This window comes from Mobula hypostoma, chromosome 3, assembly GCF_963921235.1.
Source record: "Mobula hypostoma chromosome 3, sMobHyp1.1, whole genome shotgun sequence".
NCBI lineage: Eukaryota > Metazoa > Chordata > Chondrichthyes > Myliobatiformes > Myliobatidae > Mobula > Mobula hypostoma.
In genome coordinates, this window is record NC_086099.1 from 227450644 (window position 1) to 227473403 (window position 22760).

Here is a 22760-nt window from a genome sequence, read left to right on the forward strand (position 1 = left end):
GGGTTAAGTACAGCTCCAACACCATATACAAGTTTGCTGAGGACACCACTGATATGGGCTGTATCAAAGGGGGTGATGAATCGGCATACAGGAGGGATATTGAAAACTTGGCTGAGTGGTGTAATAACAACAACCTCTCACTCAATGTCACTAAGACAAAGGAACTGATTGTAGACTTCAGGAGAGGGAAACCAGAGGTCCATGAGCCAGTACTTAGCAGAGGATCAGAGGTGGAGAGGGTCAGTAACTTTAAATTCCTGGGCGTCACTATCTCAGAGGACCTGTCCTGGGCCCAATGTATAAATATAATTGCAAAGAAAGCACGATAGCACCTCTGCTTCCTCAGGAGTCTGCGAAGATTCGGCATGACATCTATAGATGTGCGGTGCAAAGTGTGCCGATGGGCCGCTTTACGGCCTGGTACGGGAACAACAATGTCCTTGAGTGGAAAATCCTACAAAAGCTAGTGGATTCGGCCCAGTACATCACGGGTAAAACCCTCCCAACCATTGAGCACATCTACATGAAATGTTGCTGTAGGAAAAAAGCATCCATCATCAGAGATCCTCACCACCCAGACCATGCTCTTTTCTCACTGCTGCCATCGGGTAGAAGGTACAAGACACTAGACACTAGACACTAGAATACTACAGCACAGTACAGGCCCTTCGGCCCTCGATGTTGTGCCAACCCATATATTCCTTTAAAAAAAACTACTAAACCCACACTACCCCGTAACCCTCTATTTTTCTTTCATCCATGTGCCTGTCCAAGAGGCTCTTAAATACCCCTAATGTTTTAGCCTCCACCACCATCCCTGGCAAGTCATTCCAGGCACCCACAACCCTCTGTGTAAAAAAACTTACCCCTGATGTCTCCCCTAAGCTTCCCTCTCTTAACTTTGTACATATGCCCTCTGGTGTTTGCTATTCATGCCCTGGGAAACAGGTACTGGCTATCCACCATATCTATGCCTCTCATAATCTTGTAGACCTCTATCAAGTCCCCTCTAAGACCTTGCCTCATAAAACTTGTTTTCCAATCCAGGCAACATCCTGGTAAATCTCCTCTGCACCCTCTCCATAGCTTCCACATCCTTTCTATAATGAGGTGACCAGAACTGAACACAATACTCTAAGCATGGTCTCACCAGGGATTTGTAGAGTTGCAACATGACCTCTCTACTCTTGAACTCAATCCCCCTATTAATGAAGCCTAGCATCCCATAGGCCTTCTTAACTATCCTATCAACCTTGAGGGATGTATGGATTTGAACCCCAAGGTCCCTCTGTTCATCCACACTCTTAAGTAACCAACCATTAACCCTGTACTCAGCTTTCTGGTTTGTCCTTCCAAAATGCATCACCTCACATTTATCCGGATTGAACTCCATCTGCCACTTTTCTGCCCAACCCTGCATCCTGTGTATATCCTCTTGTAACCTTCAACAACCTACAGCTCCACCCACAACTCCTCCAATCTTCATGTCATCCGCAAACTCACTCACCCATCCTTCCGCCTCTTCATCCAGGTCGTTTATAAAATTCACAAAGAGCAGGGGTCCCAGGACAGATCCTTGCGGCACTCCAATAGTCACCAACCTCCAGGCAGAATACTTTCCTTCCACTACTTCCCTCTGCTTTCTTCCTGTAAGCCAATTTTTTATCCAAACAGCCAAGGTTCCACTGATCCCATGCCTCATGACTTTCTGGATGAGTCTCTCGTGGGGGACCTTGTCAAATGCCTTGCTAAAATCCATGTAGACCACATCTACCACCCTACCCTCATCAATTTCTTTTTTACCTCTTCAAAAAATTCAATTAGGCTTGTGAGGCATGATCTTCCCTTCACAAAGCCATGTTGACTATCCTTGAGTAGACTGTACTTCTCCAAATGCTCATAGATCCTATCCTTAAGAATTCTTTCCAATAGTTTGCAGACCACCGACGTTAAGACTCACTGGTCTATAGTTCCCAGGATTTTCCCTATTACCTTTTTTAAACAAGGGAACTATATTTGCCATTCTCCAATCCTCCGGCACCTCCCCTGCAGCCAAAGAGGATTCAGTGATCATAGCTACTGCTCCAGCGATCTCTTCTCTCACTTCCCACAGCAACCTGGGGTATATCACATCCGGCCCTGGGGACTTATCAATCTTGATATTTTTAAGAAGATCCAACACTTCTTCTTCCTTAATCTCCACATTGTCCAGCACACAGGCCTGTTCTATTTCAATCTCACCCTGATCAAGGTCCTTTTCAGTTGTGAATACTGAAGCCAAGTATTCATTTAGGACCTCCCCAATCTCCTCCGCCTCCAGGCACATGTTGCCTTCTTTATCCTTTAGCGGCCCCATCTTCATTCTTGTCATCCTTCTTGTTCTTCACATACGCATAGAATGCCTTGGGGTTTCTCCTTAATTCTACGTTTGTACATGCCAAGGCCTTCTCATGCCCCCTTTGAGCTCTCCTAAGTCCTCTCTTAAGCTCCTTCCTGGCTATCCTATATTTCTCATGAGCCCCTCCTGCCTCCTGCTTCTTTAATCTAACATATGCTTCCTTCTTCCTCTTGACGAGTTGCCTCACGTGTTTCGTCAGCCACGGTTCCCTTTTCCTACCATTTTTTTCTTGTCTCAGTGGGACAAACCTATCCTGAACCCAGCACAAGTGATCCCTAAACTTCCTCCACATTACTTGTGCTTTCACCTTTGAACATCTGTCTCCAATTTACTCTCGCTAGTTCCTGCCTCATCCCTTCATATTTAGCCATTCCCCAGTTAAGCACTTTCCCATTTTCTCTGTTTTCCATAGCTATGCTGAAGATAAGGGAGTTGTGGTCACTCTCACCAAAATGCTCCCCCACCAAAAGGTCTGCCACCTGACCAGGTTCATCACCCAGAACTAGATCCAGTATGGCCTCTCCTCTCATTGGCTGGTCCACATACTGTGTCAGGAATCCTTCCTGAACACACCTGACAAATTCAGCCCCATCTATCCCCCGTGCAGTCAGGAGGTGCCAGTCAATATGAGGGAAGTTAAAGTCACCCATAACTACAACCTGTATTTCCTGCACCATTCTTAAATCTGCCTGCTTATCTGCTCCTTGGTGTCCCGAGGGCTATTTGGGGACCTATAGACTACTCCCAGCACAGTGATTGATCCCTTCCTATTTCTGACTTCCACCCACACCGACTCAGTGAACACTCCCTCTGCAGTGTCCTCCCTTTCTATAGCCGTGACTATCCCTGACCAGTAATGCTACTCCCCCGCCCCTTTTCTACCTCCCATCCTATTCCTTTTAAAACACCCAAATCCCGGCATCTGCATCGTAGTTCCACGTACTGATCCATGCTCTAAGTTCATCCCCTTTATTCCTAATACTCCTAGCGTTGAAATAGACATATTTCAACCCCTCTAATTGGCTACATTTATGTTTTGTCCCCTGCCTGTCCATCCTCGCCAACTCAGAACACATAGCATCATGCCCTTGTCCTTCTACCCTAATCTCTGCACTCACATTCTGATTCCCACCCCCCTGCCAAACTAGATTAAACCCTCCCCAACAGCTCTAGTAAACCTGCCCACCAGGATATTGGCCCCTTTCCAATTCAGGTGCAGCCCGTCCTTTTTGTACAGGTCAGACCTTCCCCAGAAGAGATCCCAATGATCCAGAAATCTGAACCCCTGCCCCCTGCACCAACTCTTCAGCCACAACTTCCTGTTCCTACCCTCTCTGTCTCGTGGCACAAGCAGCAATCCCGAGATTACCACCCTTGAGGTCCTGCTTTTTAACTTCTTTCCTAACTCCCTATATTCCTTCTTCAGGACCTCATCCCTACTCCTATCTATGTCATTGGTCCCCACGTGGACCATGACATCTGGTTGCTCACCCTCTCTCCTGAGAATACCGAGAACTCTTTTTGATATCGCGGGCCTTGGCACCAGGGAGGCAACAGACCATCTGGGATTCTTGATCTCTCCCACAGAACCTCTTATCTGTCCCCTTAACTATCGAAGTGTGAAGAAGGCGAATGCAATGTTGGCATTCATGTCTAGAGGAATAGAGTATAGGAGCAGGGATGTGATGTTGAGGCTCTATAAGGCGCTGGTGAGACCTCACTTGGAGTACTGTGGGCAGTTTTGGTCTCCTTATTTAAGAAAGGATGTGCTGACGTTGGAGAGGGTACAGAGAAGATTCACGAGAATGATTCCAGGAATGAGAGGGTTAACATATGAGGAACGTTTGTCCGCTCTTGGACTGTATTCCTTGGAGTTTAGAAGAATGAGGGGGGACCTCATGGAAACATTTCGAACATTAAAAGGCATGGACAGAGTGGATGTGGCAAGGTTGTTTCCCATGATGGGGGAGTCTAGTACGAGAGGGCATGACTTAAGGATTGAAGGGTGCCCTTTCAGAACAGAAATGCGAAGAAATTTTTTTAGAGGGTGGTGAATCTATGGAATTTGTTGCCACGGGCAGCAGTGGAGGCCAAGTCATTGGGTGTATTTAAGGCAGAGATTGATAGGTATCTGAGTAGCCAGGGCATCAAAGGTTATGGTGAGAAGGCAGGGGAGTGGGACTAAATAGGAGAAAATGGATCAGCTCATGATAAAATGGCGGAGCAGACTCAATGGGCCGAATGGCCTACTTCTGCTCCTTTGTCTTATGGTCTTATGGAATCCCCTATCACTACTGCTCTCTTATTTTCCCTCCATCCCAGGAACCTCAGGACTCACACCATCAGGTTCAAGAACAGGTACTACCCCTCAACCATCAGGCTTTTGAAGAAAGGGGGATAACTACACTCATTTAAGGACTCTGGTACATTGTTATATAGATGGATGTTACATTGTCATTTCATGCTTGTTACTTATATCTACACTTGCACACAGTTTGTTTAGTTTACAGGTCCTGATGTTTACAGTTATAGGTTTGTGAAGAATGCCTGCAGAAAAAGAATCTCAGGGTTGTGTGTGGTGACATGTATGTACTCTGATAATAAATTTTACTTTGAACTTTATTTCAAACCAAGTCTGCCTTCCTGACAGAAGCTGGCCAGGCTTGGTATCAACCCCTCAACCCCTCGTACTTGCAGCATGAAGTAATTCCTCCTGACTGGCTTCACTACCTTGTCCCAGACACATCGCCTGTTCCAGTTAAATGAACAACCCACACACATGGGGCAGCACTGAGGCCGGAGCTGAGCCTGTGAGTCTCTGCGAGTCCACCGGGGCTGGAGGCCGGTCCTGGCGTTAAAGGACTGTGCATGGGTGAGAAGGAGGAACGGCTTGTTGTTCTGTCGGGGCACTGTTCGCATCCGAGTGTGTGGCAACTCTTCAAAGCAAGCTTATTGTCAAAGTTTTTACAAGTCACCATGTACAATCCTGAGATTCATTTTCTTGCAGGCATTCACAGTAAGTACAAAAAAACACTAGGATCAATGAAGACCACACACAACATGACAACAACCAATGTGCAAAATATAGCAAACTGTGCAAATACAAAAAAAACCCACATAAATGAGCAATAAATATTGAGGGCATGAAGTGAAGACAGTGAGTCGATAAGCTTTGGGGCGAGTGACGTTACCTCCTTTGTTTCAGGAGCCTGGTGGTGTTCCTGAACCTGGCGCATCCCCAGCACTTCCTTGGGTGTGTTGGTCAACACAAATGACGAAGGGTCTCGGCCCGAAACGTCGACTATACCTCTTCCTAGAGATGCTGCCTGGCCTGCTGCGTTCACCAGCAACTTTGATGTGTCTTGCTTGACACATTTTGCTGCATGTTTCAATGTACACCTGACCAATAAATTTGAATCTTCATCACTCACACATCCAGGCAGTGCACACCAGGTTGATCAACAGTACCAGCTGCTGTGGTCAAGTGGCCAGACTTCTCTGACATGGCTCAAACAACAGGAAACAGCAGCCTAAGGGTGCCACAGTAGCAAGGTGGCAAACATGACTCTCTACAGCACCAGTGACCTGGCTTTAATTCCCACTGCTGTCACCCTCTCCCTGTGACCACCTGGTGCTCCAGTTCCCTCCCACATTCCAAAGTTGTACAAGTTATTATGTTGTGGGCATGCTATATTGGCGCGAGAAGCATGGTGGCACTTGCGAGCTGCCCCCAGCACATCTCCCTTACGCAAATGACACATTTCACTGCAGGTTTTGATGCACGCCTTACAAATAAAGCTAATGTCTTTAATATTGTTAAAAATTACGAAAACTGTTTTCGTCCTTCCAGAAGTCTGTTGAATAACTTTGTACAGGTCAATCTTCACTAATCCGACTACCTGTAATCCGGTTCCTTCGATAATCCGGATTATGCTTAATGTGATCCTTCTGTAATTCGGCATTTTAACTATTCCGGCACTCCTCAGGTCCCAATGGTGCCGGATTAGTGAAGGTCGACCTGTATTAAAGAACAGCATAAAACAGGTCCAGAAGGCCGCCAGTTCTACTTCATTTTATTTACTTTAAGATACAGCACGGTAACAGACCCTCCCGGCCCAATCAGCCCGCTCTGCCCGATTACACATGAACTATTGACATAATAACCCAAATGTGGGAGGAAATCGGTGCACCCAGAGGGAGAATGTAGAAACCCCTTACAGACAGCAGTGGGAATTGAACCTGGGTCGCTGGCACTGTAATAAAGTGATGCTAACTGCTACACTACTGTGATGTTTCGATGCTTTCATCGAGATGAGACTGAAACAGGAAAGGGGAGCAGAACGGAAATGGACAAGCACACATTCTAACAACAACAAATTTCACAACATATGCCAGTGATATTAAACCTGACTCCAATTCTAATAATTTCCCTGTCCCATTACTGTTTGGTTTCAATTTACATACCTACTCCACCACATAATCAAGAAAAAGACAGAAAGATTAGCTTTATTTGCTCCTTCAAGAGGCTCTTAAGCATGTGAACATGCAGAGAATGGACAGCTATAGGCATTGTGTAAGCAAAAGGGACTAATCCTTCCAGGTGAGGCAACACTTCATCTGTGGATCTGCTGGGGTCGTTTATTGTATCTGGTGCTCCCTTGTGGCCTCCTCTACATTGGTGAGACCTGTCGTAAATCAGGGGACCTCTTCGTTGAGCACCTCAGCACCATCCGTCAAATGAGGAACTTCCCAGTACCTAACATTTCAATTCGTATTCCCATTGCGATGTCGGTCTACGGCCTCCTCTTGTGCCAAGATGAAGCTACCCACAGAGTGCAGGAGCAGCACTATAGCCTCCAACCTGAAGGTGTGAATATCGATTTCTCTTTCCAGTAAGAAAATTCCCCTCTTCTTCAATTCTCAACTCTGGCCTCTTACATCTTCTCACCTACCTATCACCTTCCCCTGGGTCCCCTCCTCCTTCCCTTTCTCCCATGGTCCACTCTCCTCTCCTATCATATTCCTTCTTCTCTGGCCCTTTACCTTTCCCACTTACCAGGCTTCACCCATCACCTTCTAGCTATCATCCTTCCCCTCTACCCACCTTTTTCCATTCTGGCACCTTCCCCCTTCCTTTACAGTCCTGCAGAAGAGTCTCAGCCGAAACTTTGACTGTTTACTCTTCTCCATGTATGCTGCCTGACCTGCTGAGTTCCTCCAGTATTTTCTGTGTAATTAGTAGTTTAATTAGGTGGGCACATCATGGGCCAAAGGGCCCATTCCTGTGTTGTATGTTCTAGCCAAGATGATACTGGGTAGATCCAGTGGCCCCGGCTGGTGGTATTTTAGAACTCCATTGGCTCTAGCTGTCTACGTGATACACAGGACAGTATGGGAGCTAGGGCAGTACGAGATGCAGAGCAAGCCATTGCCTATGCAGCAGGTTCCCCTACTCCATGTAGCTGATGAATCCATAGGAGTTGTCAGTCAACAGTGAACTCAACGTAGGGACTCCAGCTCCGGATTTTGCCTTGGGGTTTACTCCAGAAGCCTTCCCCACGAATAGGTCAAGGTAGTGGAGGCCTCAGATTAGTTTTTCTTTTCCTAGATGAGCTGCCAACCACGGTTGACAAGTCCCATCTTCTAAACGTCACCACACACTGAAATTCATTTTAGCAATAAGACAGTTAAAATTCAGAGATAGCATAACCATCAAACCGTGCGCAAGGGATAAAGAAATTTATACAAGTGTCTTGACAATGACAACGTTTATCTAATACAATCTCTGATCTCATTACTCAGACCAAGATTAATACCACAGAGGTTTTTAAAACTATGGATCTTTAGGCAGCAACAGTTAACTTCCTGACAGGAATCAGAGAGTCTGTTGAAACTATAACAAAGAACTAAGTGAAGGTGGGAGGAAAGAGGGAGTCGGGGGGTGTTAAATTTACCAATGGGAAACCAGACTAAACAGATCCGAAATGTGCAGACATCCTCAATGCCGGCAGGGGACAGGCCCGCAGCACTAGTCCCAAGGAGAAACAGTACAAAGGGAACACCTAATCCAGCAGCGTTAAGCTGCTGACATCAATCCCCACAGGAACCACAGCTGAAACATGACAAGCACACCATCTCCCCACAAGTCTGCAGTGAAACCAGATGTCAGGAACAAACACCTCAGCACTCAGGAATGAAGGCACACAGTGGGTGTGGGCAGCCACCACAATACTAATGCCAATACACACAGAAGCCCCAAAAGCAGCTAAGGGCAGAGAGACCAGCGTCAGGTCCTGCAACTATCTCCAATGACAGCTCGTGAGCAGCCAAACCGCTAAGTGCAGGCTACTTTTGTCCTTGGTTTTGATTGGAGATACAAGCCACAGAGAAGGCCCTCGGCTTTAAAGAGTATTACTGGGCTTAGACTCAAGAGTTTAGAAGAATGAGGGGGCGGATCTCATTGAAACCTATCAAATAATGAAAGGCCCAGATAGAGTGGATGTGGGGAGGATGTTTCCTGTAGTAGGGGAGTCTAGGACCAGCAGCAACAGCCTGAGAATAGAGGGACATCCATTTAGAACAGAGATAACAAGGAAATTCTTTAGCCAGAGGGTGGTGAGTCTGTGGAATCCATTGCCACATGTGACTGTGGAGCTCAAATCATTGAGTATATTTAGTAATGGTGTCAAAGGCTACAGGGAGAAGTCAGGAGAATGGGGTTGAGAGGGTTAATAGATCAGTCATGATGGAATGGCGAAGCAGACTTGATGGGCTGAACAGCCTTAATTCTGCTCGTCTTATGGTCTTACTCTGAGAGTGTGGGGCACACAAACATAGCTGGAGGTGCCATTCAGCATCTAGGGAGGTGGGTGGGTGGAGGGAGGTGAAGTGAAGTCAGCAGCTGGGGGGGGGGGTGATAGGTGGAAGGGGTAGAGTGCAATAGGCATGGATACTGGGCTACAGTACCTAACATTCCCACCGTGAAGACCCACCTGACCGTCAAAGCTGCACAGAGAGGCACACAATGAGAAATATCAACTGCTCCATGAATAAGGGGAGAGAAAATTACCACAGATGCAGATTACAGGCAGCTGCTCCCCGCCCCACCTCACCGGAAAAAAAAATTGTCTAAAACTCAATTTTACAGCATTGATGGTAACGTGCAGGATTTATTGTTAAAAGGGATTCAACAACGCCACGGTACTGTAGCAGTTATTATGGTACTATTACAGCTCGGGGTTGAGCTCAGAGCTCAGCCCAATATCATCTGTAAGCAAGTTTGTACATTCCCGCCGTGTACACATGGGTTTTCTCTGCATGCTCTCGTGTCCTCCCAAATCCACAGATGTAGCAGTTAGTCGGTTAATTGGTTGTTGTACATTGTCCTATGATTAGACTAGGATTAAATAGGTGGGTCGCGAGGTGGTGCAGCTCAAAGGGCCAGAAGGGTCTGTTTTGTGCTGGATCTCAAATAAATAAAAGCAGAAACAACAAATGGCGGGGGGGAGGGGGGTAATATTGTCAGTATGGTTGCAGAGCAAAGTAGTTAAGGCATTGGATTAGTAATCTGAAGTTCATGAGTTCGAGCCCGAGCCGAGGCAGCGTGTTGTGTCCTTGAGCAAGGCACTTAACCACACATTGCTCTGTGACGACACCGGTGCCAAGTTGTATCGGCCCTAGTGCTCTTCCCTTGGGCAACATCAGTGTCATAGAGAGGGGAGACTTGCAGATTAGGCAGCTGCTGGTCTTCCATACAACCTTGCTCAGGCCTGTGCTCTGGAGAGTGAAGGACTTTCCAGGCGCAGATCAATGGTCTCATAAGACTGACGGATGCCTTAATTTAATGGTTCTGCTGGTGGCAAAAACTTTGCCTCATCACAAAGCTCAGCCTGACCCTGAGTCTAATACGACACGGATGTAGGCCCTTTGGCCCAGTGAGGCCATGCTGACTATGATGCCCATCCACATAGTCCCGATTTCCTGCATTTAGCCTGTATCCCTCTAAGGCAGAGGTTCCCAAACTGTTTCTTAAATGATACTAGTATACCTGCTCAACCACTTCCTCTGGCAGCTCATTCTATATACCCACCAACCTCTGTGTGAAGCAATTGCCTCTCAGGTTCCTTTCAAATCCTTCCCCCCCCCCACCCCCCACCACCAGCTTTAGGACTCCTTTACCTTGGGGAAAAGACTGTTACCGTCCACCTTATCTGTACCTCTCATAATTGTAAATGTTTCTAAAAGGTCACCCTTCATTGTGTCCTCACCTCTGTAAGGTCACCATACATTCTCCTACACTTCAAGGAATAAGGTCCTAGCTTGGCCAACCTCCCTCTATAACTCAGGCTCTCTAATTCTGCCAATTATTTTCTGCACTCTTCCCTGTGGAACCGCACCCTTCCTAGAACAGGGTGATCAAAACGTGCACAGGACCACAAGAGTGGAGTACACCTCACTCCCCCAGCACAGAACAGTGCTGCAGTATCAGTCTCTTTAACAACCTCTACATACCACAGGACGCATCAAGGTAGTGAGGAAAAGTGTAGGGGAGTTGTCAGGCATATCCTAATGCACACACAGAGTGAAAAGTGTGTGTGGTGGTTGAGGCGAATACATTAAAAGACTTTAAGATAGACACACAGATGATAGAAAAATGGAGGGCTATATGGGAGGGAAGGGTTAGATTGATCTTAGAGTAGGGGTGGAGATACATCTCTACCAAAGGAGGTGTAAGGCACTCCTTGCCTTCGTTAGCCTGCAGGTCACCCTTGGACATGGTGTAGCACCTGCTTAGCCCCCGATCAGGGTCACATGAGGCCATGGGAACAGGTGGTGGATGGTCGTATGAGCAGCTGGTGCACATCACAAGTCCTGGTTATGCAACCACCCACACCAAGCAGACAATCTGTGAAGAGTATTGATAATGGCCGGGGGTCAAAGGCACTGCCCAGAAGAAGGCAATGGTGAACCATTTCTGTAGAAAAACTTGCCAAGAACAGTGGTTCTGGAAAGACCATGATCGACCAAGTTATGTGACATGGCACATAACAAAAGAGCAGTAAGGTTAGCACAACAAATTATTGCAGGAATGAAAGGGTTATCATACGAGGAACACTTGATAGCTCTGGGTCTGTACTCGCTAGGATTCAGAAGGATGAGGGGGCATCTCATTGAAACCTTTCAAATGATAAAAAGCCTAGACAGAGTAGATGTGGAAAGGATGCTTCCCATGGTGGGAGAGTCTAGGACAAGAGGGCACAGCGTCAGGAGAGAGGGGCGCCCTTTCAAAACAGAGAAGCAGAGAAATTTCTTTAGCCAAAGGGTGGTGAATTTGTGCAATTAATTGCCACATGCAGCTGTGGAGACCAGGTCATTGGGTGTACTTAAGGCAGAGATTGATAGGTTCTTGATTGGACATGGCATCAAAGGTTACGGGAGAAGGCTGGGAACTGGGGTTTGAGGAGGAGGAAAAAAAAAAGGATTAGCCATGATTGAATGGTGGAGCAGACTTGATGGGCCAGATGGCCTAATTCTGCTCCCATGTCTTATGGTCTTATATACTGTACTGTACTGTGCTGGACTGTTCTATATATCAAATCACCTTTGCTCGTGTGGTTGACATTGAAGATTCCATGGACCCACTGCCAGAAGTTTGCTCTCTCCTTAAGGCCAACATTCCTCCCTCAGCCATCAACACCACTGACAGATTCTCCAAATACATATATTGCTGGCTTGACAGTTTACAAAGAATGCACAGCCAGACTTTTAAGTACATTTGAAGTGGAATCACTGTGGTAATGTCAGAAACATGGCAGCCAGTCTGTACACAATAAGCTCCCACGGACAAAAATGTGACACCGACCAGATCCTGAGAAGCTGCATCACTGCACTGCAGTGGACAGGAAGGCTCTATAACGGGCAGTCAAAGCTGCCCAACGCATCACCGGCACCAGCCTACCTGCCATCGAGGTCACATATACAGAAAGGTGAGAGGAACATCATGAATGATCCCACCCACTCTGCTCACGGACTGACTGCCCCACTCCCATCAAAGAGGCGGCTACATAGCATCTATGCGAGGGCCATCAGAATCAAAAAGTTACTTTCCCCAAGCAGTAAGGCTGATCAACACTTTACTATCTCCCGTCTGTCACCTTGTGTACAGTCTAGCATCACTTTATAGACGTACAATCAATCTACGTATTCAAGCAATGTTATTTATTTATATTTATTGTGTTTTTTATTATGTTCTTTACAAGGAATTGACTAAGAAATTGATTGTGGACTTCAGGAAGAGTAAGTCAAGGGAAGACACACCAAGTCCTCTTCAAGGGATCAGAAGAAGTGGGAAGGGCGAGTAGTTTCAACTTCCTGGATGTCAACATCTCTGAGAATCTATCCTGGGCTGAACATACTGATGCAGTTACAAAGAAGGCACAATAGCAGCTATATTTCATTAGGATCATTCTCAAATTTCTACAGATGTGCTGTGGAGAGCATCCTAACTGGTTGCATCACTGTCTGGTATGGAGGGGCCACTGCGCAGGATCAGAAAAGGCTGCTGAAAGTTGTAAGCAGTCAGCCCCATCATGGGTACCAGCCTCCCCAACATCCAGGACACCTTCAAAAGGCGATGGCTTAAAAAGGCAGCATCCATCATCAAGAAGCTCCATCACACTGGACCTTTTCTCTTTGCTACCATCAAGGAGATGCACAGACGCTTTGCTTCAGGAACAGGAGCTTGAAGACACACATTCAACGTTTCAGGAACAGCTGCTTCCTATCCTTCACCAACTTTCAGAATGGACAATAAACCAATGAACACTTCCTCAGTATTTTTTAAAAATTTCCCCCCTCTCTTTTTACATTACTTAATCAATTTATTTTCATATACAGAAAAATATTTACTGTAATTTATAGCTTTAATTACTATGCATTGCAGCAGAACAAATTTCACGCCATATGCCAATGATATTAAACCTGATTCTTATTCCAACCTTTTATGATTTTTTCCTATTGTGTTATTTTCGTTCTGCATCAGATCCAGAGTAACAATTATTTTATTTTCCTTACACTTCTGTACTGGAAATGACATTAAACACTCTTTAATAATCTGGTCTGGCAATTGATGCAGGTTCAGGTGTAAGTACTGGCCAAGGAACCAGCAAACGCTCCTGGCAGATATCATGACACAAAATGGTAGTCTGTTTTCACATTGTATCTAATGCTCAGCAGAGCTCATATTTCTTGCAATAGTTGGTAAAACTTCATCTTCCCCACATCATACTGGTACAATTCTACACTGCCATCATAGAGAGCCTTTACTCAAATCAGCCATTACTGTCTGGTTTGACAATACACTCAGACCCGCTTAATATAACCATATATAACCATTACAGCACAGAAACAGGCCATCTCGGCCTTTCTAGTCCGTGCCGAACTCTTACCCTATCCTATTCCCACCAACCTGCACTCAGCCCATAACCCTCCATTCCTTTCCTGTCCATATATCTATCCAATTTCACTTTAAACGACAACATCGAACGTGCCTCAACCACTTCTGCTGGAAGATCATTCCACACAGCTACCACTCTCTGAGTAAAGAAGTTCCCCCTCATGTTACCCCTAAACTTTTGTCCTCTAAGTCTCAACCCACGCCCTCTTGTTTGAATCTTCCCCACTCTTAATGGAAAAAGTCTAACCACATCAACTCTATCAATCCCCCTTATAATTTTAAACACCTCTATCAAGTCTCCCGAAGATGCATTCCTTGTAAGTTGAGCGCTATGTAAATCAGCGCTATGCAGGGTCATTATAACATCACGTAAATGGACATGTGTGCCTGATTAAAAGAAAATCAAGCCCGATATATATGTATAATTATATGTATATAATTTGTGGAATGACAAACACGCAGATAGCCCTAACCGTAACATGAGTGGAGCAGTAACATTGCAGCAGCAGTGGAGGGAAGCGGGTGGTGGTCACATCTTAGAGGAGGGAGCAGGTGTGGGTTACCCTCTAACTTTGGCTTCTTCTTCAGGCAGGCGTCGAGATTTGACCACCTTTTCTTAAGTTTCCCCCCTTGGAGCAGTTCTCAGTAGCAGGAAATCATGTCAAGGACACCTCTCTTTGCCTTATTGCTTCGCTCCTAGTCAGGGTCATTATCGGTGAACTGGTCCATGATTTGTGTGAGGAACTTTGTGGTGAAGTTTCTTACTGGTCTTTCCTCTTCTCCATCCGTGTCCTCAGATTCACCCAGGAACTGTTGCTCTGCCAATTCTCGAAGCTTTTCGTCACTGAGGCTCTCACCATGAAAAAGCAGTCAGTGTCAACCTGATGCTCACCAGCTTCCAAACTCCATCTCGCTTACAGTTTCACATCCATGCTAATGCTTTGCCTAGACATCTTAGATGTACTACCCTCACTGCAAGTTACAGGTCGTTTTCAAGATAGTATGAGTGAAAAAATGAAATAAATTGGTGAGGGAGGCAGTGTGTGAACTAATATGTAGTTGGCAGGGAGGGGCTCAGAGTGTATGTGAAGCGCACTCATTGGCTGATAAAATGTTTACTGTAATGGCAGCCACTAGAGAAGTTTTAAGTGTGGTTTAGAATGAACTTTTGTCATTTAAAAAAATTTCAATAAAGAATTGTAAAACCATGTTGTAACAAATCAACGCTATGTGGGGTCTGAAGGTGTACAATATACGAAAACTACAGCATTCACAATAAATGAAAACTGCAGATAACTGTCAGGTCAGCAGAAAAGGTAATTGGCTGCAATCTACCATCACTACAGGACCAAGAAGTGGGCAGGAAATATCATTGTAGACACTACCCACCCAGCAAACTGCCTTTTCCCTTCTGGAAAGCACTAAAGGGCTATTAAAACAAAAATTTCATGCCATTTTAATAATTTCTTCTACCAGGCAGTTAATCTAATCAACCACATCAGTTGTCCCCCACTTCTATCTATTAACCCTAGTCACTGCACTGCAAACACTTGAATCACTTTTTATAGTGTTGTTTACATTGTAAATACATGCTTCTATTTATGCACATTTTATTCCATTTCCGTACTATAACCTCTAACATTACTTTTTATATAATTCTTTATCATTGTTAAACGTTGATTTTTGTTGCATTTCACACCCTGACCAATGCACCATAGCAAATTCCTAATACGTGTAAACATACTGTATAAGGCGAATAAAGTTGATCCTGGATTTCTATCTGGACTTTATGCTCAATCGAGGGCCTCATGACTCAGTTAATGGGGCTCACTGAATCACAGCTGTAACAGAGGTGCAGTTATCAAAAATGACCGCTTGGACAATGCACCAGGAGCTGCAGCTACTACAGGAGGAAAATCATCAGGGTGGGAAGAGCAGGGACAGAGGCCAGGATTCCCCAGCCTAATCCTTTATTACTGGAAGCTTTCAACTGCAGGAGACTCAGGTTTTAGAGATTTCAGAGCTAAAATAAGCAACTGCAGCTCAAACATCTGCAAACCACAATTAGCACCATCAAGAGAGAAAACCCATTTCTTTGTACCTCTTCATCCGAGCTGTCCTCCTTGTACTCATCCACAGGAGAGGTCAACCCCGATGGCTCTGGCCGCAAAGTGCCACCTGACTCCACCGACTTTCCACAGCTTTCACCTTCCTCTTTCCTGACCTGGGACAGAAACACAAGAAAAGTTAATGGAGGTTGGAATTAATGTGCTTGTGGGATCAAAGACTATGTTGTGCAACAGACTATTTGCTGATATGCTCGTACCATCAGTCATTACCCTGTGAACCAGCACAAACAGATTAATTTCCAGAGGGAGAGCTGACCCAGGTCAGAATGAGGAAAGCAACAGTCCTTAGGGTGGATTCCAAGTTTATTGTTACATCTGGCATACAAGTAACAACTGCATAAATTTATCCCACCATCACATTCAAATTTCAAGTCAAGTTTATTTTTCCTAAGTGTGAGTTTAACTCCGCCATGGACGGTCCCAAGTCCAGCTGCAAGAGGAGGAGGGTTGGGCATGGGACTAGTAACCCCATCCGACAAAGACTCGAGAGCTACAGAAACGCCAACAGAAGCTCTAAAGACTTCACCTCCGGCAGAGGAAGGATCTTCAAAGATGGGCTACTGCAGGGGACTATTTGAAAGACTGGCCCAGGACACAGGACTCTGGCAAGCAACTGTCGGCACCCTATTGTCCAGTAGGGGTGATTGGCTTAAGCAGGACAGCTGAAACTGATGTTATCTTGAAATATCATAACTAATCTGAATGGTTTAAACAGAATCGCAGGAAACCAGTTTTCATTTGCAACAAACTTACAAAACAAAGCATGTGGCTGATAAAAAAATCAACAGAGATTGCTTCCTCAGTAAGACTTTCAGAAGCTTCATTATAAGAGATGCCTTATCAATATCAAAGAGCCAGTGGATCCTGTCCATAAGCTCAGGACCCACACTTCCTAGGGTCTGACGCCCTGAGCTGTAACAGCATCGCACTAATCACTGCGCTACCACGAAACTGATTCTGTGCTCTACATCAGCAATGTGGATGGGTGAAGAAGGACATTCAGACTCCAGGCCTCCATTCTGTCCTCAAAGCCCAGTGATGTGGATGGTAACAAAGGGCATCCATGGATGTCAAGCTGTCCCAGGATCAGATGTCAGTACAAGCAGGTTGAACCCCAAACTCGAGTTCCCATCAGCAACTCGTCCAGTGGTAGATACTTAACACCAAAGCCTTATGGCTGGAGCCTGGAAATTGGAGACTGAAGGCCCAGAAGCCTGGAGTCGGATGTGTCGGTGGGAAAGAGGAAAGGGATTTGTTTCACTTTCATTGTTTAATTGCTTGTTGTGTTTTGTTCTGTGCCCAAGACTTTTGCACAGTACTCCATAAAAAAGAAAAATAAGTAATACAAGAAGAGAGGAAAAAATACTGAGGTAGTGCAAAAAGCTTAGATATAGAGTACTGTACACATGATAAATAAATCAATCTGAATCTACCTCACCTTGATATCCTGCTTGTCCAGCTTGTTCTTCACACTATTCTCTTCAACTCCACTGTCACTGTCTTCATCACTCTCACCCCCCTCACCGTCATCATCTCCTTCATCACTGCTGTCACTCCCCGAATCCCCCAGACCAGAGAACACGCTCTCTTCACTGTCTGACAGATCACCGGCATCCTCATCAAGTGCTGAGCTTTCAAAGATGGGAAGCTGCAAAGTAAGATCACACATAAAAATACAAATTAAACTCAGAGATGACTTGTGGCAGAGCTAAAAATAAGCAGAAGCAACAACTCAGCAATAATATATTATATTAATTGAAGATCAACTCAAAATGAGAGAGATTTCCTGCTCCAGGGAGAAAACAATTCCCAGAAATCTGCAGAAATTTAGCAGCTTCCTTGAGGTTTTAAGTTTTATTTTATTTAGAGATACAGGTGTCCCCCGCTTTTCGAATGTTCGCTTTACGAAACCTCACTGTTACGAAAGACCTACATTAGTACCCTGTTTTCACCTTCAGAAGGTGTTTTCACTGTTACGAAGAAAGGCAGCGCGTGCCCCGAGCAGCCGCTCTGCCCCGGATTCGGAACGGCATTGCTTTAACACGTTGCATTGAGCAGCTGTTTGCAAGATGAGTTCTAAGGTGTCGGAAAAGCCTGAAAGAGTAAGGGTGTTACACTTAGCGTAAAACTAGACATAATTAAGCGTTTCGATCGTGGTAAACGAAGCAAGGACAAAGTGAGTTTGGCTTGTGGAAGCTGACAAAGATGATGTTGAAAAGGTTTTGGCATCCCATGACCAAGAACTGATAGATGAAGAGCTGATGCAATTGGAAGAGGAAAAGATAACAATCGAAACCGCATGCAACCGAATGCAGAAAGTGAAGCAACTGCGTAAGATTTTCGCCGCAATGATAAAGTACGACTTTAATTTTAAAAGGGTACATAGGTTTAGGGGATAGTTGCAGGATGGTTTGAGTGCTTACAAACAACTGTACGATAGAAAAATGCACGAGGCTCACCAGTCAAGCAAGCTTTCCACATCAGCCACGGCAGACGATGAACCTCGACCTTCAACATCGAGGCAGGCAGTCATAGGAGAAGATGAGCTGCCTGCCCTGATCAACGATGAGATGACACCCCCGTGTCCCACCACCCCAACACCCGGGCCCCGGACAGATACTGTACCGATTCGCGGAGAATGCAGCAGTAGCCTCCCGGCACACAGTAAGCACACAGCACATTTTTAAGAAAAAAGCCGAAATAAACATGCTAATTAATTAGGTGCTGCCTAGCACGTAATTGTCAGCCCAGAACAGAGGCGATGCAATCGCCTCCGGATGGCGGGGGAAACCTGTACAACGTGGAACAGGCCCTTCAAGCTGCAACACCCAGCAATCCACCAATTTAACACTTGCCCAAGGGTTCCCAGCCCTTTTGATGCCATGGAGCCTTACGATTACCTGAGGGGTCCATGGACCCCAAGTTGGGAAGGAACCCCTGCCCTAATCATGGGACAATTTATAGTGTTGAATTAACCTTCTAACCAGTACGTCTTTGGAATGTGGGAGGAAACCAGAGCACCCGGAGGAAACCCACGTGCACTCAGGAAGGAACATACAAATTTGTTTCTAAGAGGATGCAGGAACTGAACTCTGAACTCCTACACCCTGAGCTGTAAGTGTTTTGTAAAATGCTGTCCAGCAGACCATTGTAATCCAGAGACATAAGAAAATGCAGACACTGGAAATCTGGAAATTCAATTAGGTCAGGCAGCATATGGAGAGGGGAACAAACAGTCGATGTTTTAAGTCAAAGGGTCTCAATCCAAAACATCAACTGCCCATTTCCCTCCATAGTTGCCGCCTGACCCGATGAGTTTTCCCAGCTCCTTGGTAAGCACTGTTGAGACCACCGTGATTCATCCTCTGTAAGCTGAGTCATCTGCAGCTCAACATCAGTAAAACAAAGGAGATGGTGATGGACTTTAGGAAGACTAAGCCTGCACTGCTCCCTGTTACTACTGATGGGTGAGGACATGGATGTGGTGAGGACCTACAACTACCTAGGGGTGCACCTGGATGACAGACGTGAATGGAGCACCAACACAGAGGCTGTGTACAAGAAGGGCCAGAGTCTTCCTGAGGAGACTGAGGTCCTTTGGAGTGTGCGGGTCTCTCCTTCACATGTTCTATCAGTCTGTTGGCGCCAGTACAATCTTCTATGCAGTGGTGTGCTGGGACAACGGCATCAACACAGGCAATGTCAACAGGCTCAATAAACAGATTAGAAAGGCTGGCTTTGTTATAAGGAGGCTATGGTAGAACAAAGGACCCTACGAAAAATCCTGTTAATTCTGGACAATGTTTCTCACTCCCTGCATGCCACTTTGGCTGAACAGAGGAGCACCTTTAGTAATAGACTAAAATAACTGTGCTGCTCCAAAGAGCACTATGAGGTCATTCTTACCCTCGGCCATTAGGCTCTATAATGAATCAACCTATAGCCGGGGAAGCGATAACCACCCCTCCACCCCACTTGTTAGATTTATTTATTTATTTTTCTTACTTCTCTTCTAACACTGTATATCTGTGAACTTGTACTATCTCACTGTAATTTCCTTTGGAATCAGATGGAGTATCTATCTATCCATTTTAAGTGTTGCAACTGAACCTGACCTGAGGTGGTAGCTGTGGCCTACAGCCACCATGCTCCTGGACCCTGGCCCGGCTACAGTGCTGACCTGGCTCCATGGATGCGATTCCCTTTTGGAGACTCTGCAGTTCGTATGCTGTGTGTGATTTGTTTACTTTTTTAAAAATTGTTTATACAACTTTTTTCGCACAATGGATGCTTGTCTATCTTTGTGTGTATTTTTTTTTAGATGGGTTCTATTGTGCTTCTTTGTTTTGTGGCTGCCTGCATGAAGATGAATCTCAAGGTTGTGTGTAGTATACATACATTGATAATAAATGTACTTTGAACTTTGAACTCCACTAGCATGCTTCAATGAGTGCCTCAACGGGACCGTTACCTGGTCAATCTCAGGATCAAAATTATTTCAAAACTGCCCCAGTACAATGGCCTTTCCACTTTAAAACTCTCCTGCACAGGTTTCCTGTCATCGTCAGACACAACACACATCCACTACAGGGCACGACCATCTCAGGATTGAAGTTGTTTCAGACCACAATTCCACTACCTTTTCTAAGCATGCAGCATCAAAGATAGAAACCAGTCATGCCAAGAGCTGATCCTGCAGTAATCTACACTGGATGAAAATGACTAGCATGGACCAGGCATTCACAGACAGCTGAACCAATTCAGCACGCTCGTTTTAACACACATTGACGACGGCTTATGGAACTTGGTCCTCAACTGCAAAAGGACTCAAAGCATGGGGAGGAAAGCTGAGAATGTAAAGTAATGAGGAACAGAATTAAACAGGGAGGATACAATTTGTAGACATTCCCGTAGAAACAAAACATGAGCACACATTAAATAATAACAACCTAAGAATTGGGAGCTGAAGTGGCCTTTCTGATCTTTCAAGTCCCATATGCCAGTCATGTAAAATTATAGCACACAGGCCCTTCGGCCCACGATAATGTACTGACCTTTAAACCTTCTCTCCACATAGCACTCCATTTTCCTATCATCCATGTGCCGATCTAAGAGTCTTTTAACATCCTTAATATATCTGCCTTTATCACTACCCTCAGCAGTACATTCCATGCACCCACCATTCTGAGTAAAACAAAACTACCTCTGACATCCCCCCAATCACCTCAAAATTATGCCGCCCTCATGTTAGCTATTTCTGCCCTGGGGGATAAAAGTCTCTGGTTGTCAACTCATTCTATCCCTCTTATCTTGTACACCTCTATTGTCACCTCTCATCCTTCTCCAAGAAGAAAAGTCCTAGCTCGTTCAACCAATATTCATAAGACATGCTCTCTAATCCAGGCATCATCCTGATAAACCTCCTCTGCACCCTCTCTAAAGCTCCCACATCCCTCCTATAAGGAGGCAACCAGAACGGAATACAATATTCTAAGTGTGCAGGAACTCCAACTCCCTTTGAACATCAGCAGTTCCCAATCTGTCATCAGCTAACAGATGATCTGCTTTTCGGTTTAGTGCAGCGCAGCAATGATTTCATCATTTCACAGCACATTTTGTCTGCCCTTCTCCAGCCCACTCAATCAGCTCAACAATATCCCCTTGTGGCTCCTAAACAACCTCCTCTCTATTCACGGTCTCACATGGTGTTGCAACACCAGCAAACTTAAACAGGTGACACTTCAGTCAAATTCATGTTCTGGATTGTAAACAGCTGAAGATCAAGTACCGGACCTCATAATATCCCACTGATCCTAGCCTCCCAACTGACAAAGACATTAGGCAGAGTCAGAGAGCACTTCAATATAGAAACAGGCATTTTGGCCCACATGGTCCGAACTGTTATACTGGCTACTCCTGGCAACCCACACCTGGACCATCCCCCTCCCTTCTACATATTCATCCAAACTTTTCTTAAATGTTGCAATCCAACCCATATCCGTCACCTCTGCTAGAGGCTCGCTGCACCCTTAAACCACTCTCTGAGTGAAGAAGTTTCTCTGCAGGTTCTCCTTAAATATTTTACCCTTAACCCATGACCTTTAGTTCTAGCCTCACCCAACCTCAGTGGAAAAAAGCCTGCTTGAATTCAAGCAACATACATCAAAGTTGCTGGTGAACGCAGCAGGCCAAGCAGCATCTGTAGGAAGAGGCGCAGTCGACGTTTCAGGCCGAGACCCTTCGTCAGGACTAACTGAAGGAAGAGTGAGTAAAGGATTTGAAAGCTGGAGGGGGAGGGGGAGATGCAAAATGATAGGCTTTCAAATCCTTTACTCACTCTTCCTTCAGTTAGTCTTGACGAAGGGTCTCGGCCTGAAACGTCGACTGCGCCTCTTCCTAGAGATGCTGCTTGGCCTGCTGCGTTCACCAGCAACTTTGATGTATGTTGCTTGAATTTCCAGCATCTGCAGAATTCCTGTTGTCTGCTTGAATTCACCTTTTTTATACCCCTCATAATTTTGTATACCTCTATCAAATCTCTAGAGAATAAAAGTCCTAACCTATTTAACCTTTCCCTCTAACTCAGGTCCTGAAGTCATTTCAGCATCCTTGTAAATTTTCTCTGTACTATTTCAATCTTACTCTCTGACGGTGGTGTCTGAAAAGAGGATGCTGTCCAAGTTGCATGCCATCTTGGACAATGTCTCCCATCCACTACATAACGTACTGGTTGGGCACAGGAGTACATTCAGCCAGAGACTCATTCCACGGAGAGCGT

General features: G+C 45.4%; 1 protein-coding gene across 1 annotated transcript in view; it reads right to left on the reverse strand.

Annotated features, from left to right (window-relative positions):
• bop1 (BOP1 ribosomal biogenesis factor) overlaps positions 1-22760 on the reverse strand; it is a 244855-nt gene that overhangs the window by 199475 nt on the left and 22620 nt on the right. The window contains exons 4-5 of the mRNA XM_063042520.1: positions 17421-17630; positions 15955-16077 (exon numbers count right to left, since the gene is read on the reverse strand). Of these exons, the coding sequence (XP_062898590.1) occupies positions 15955-16077; positions 17421-17630 (333 nt within the window). The remainder of the gene's footprint in view (positions 1-15954; positions 16078-17420; positions 17631-22760) is intronic.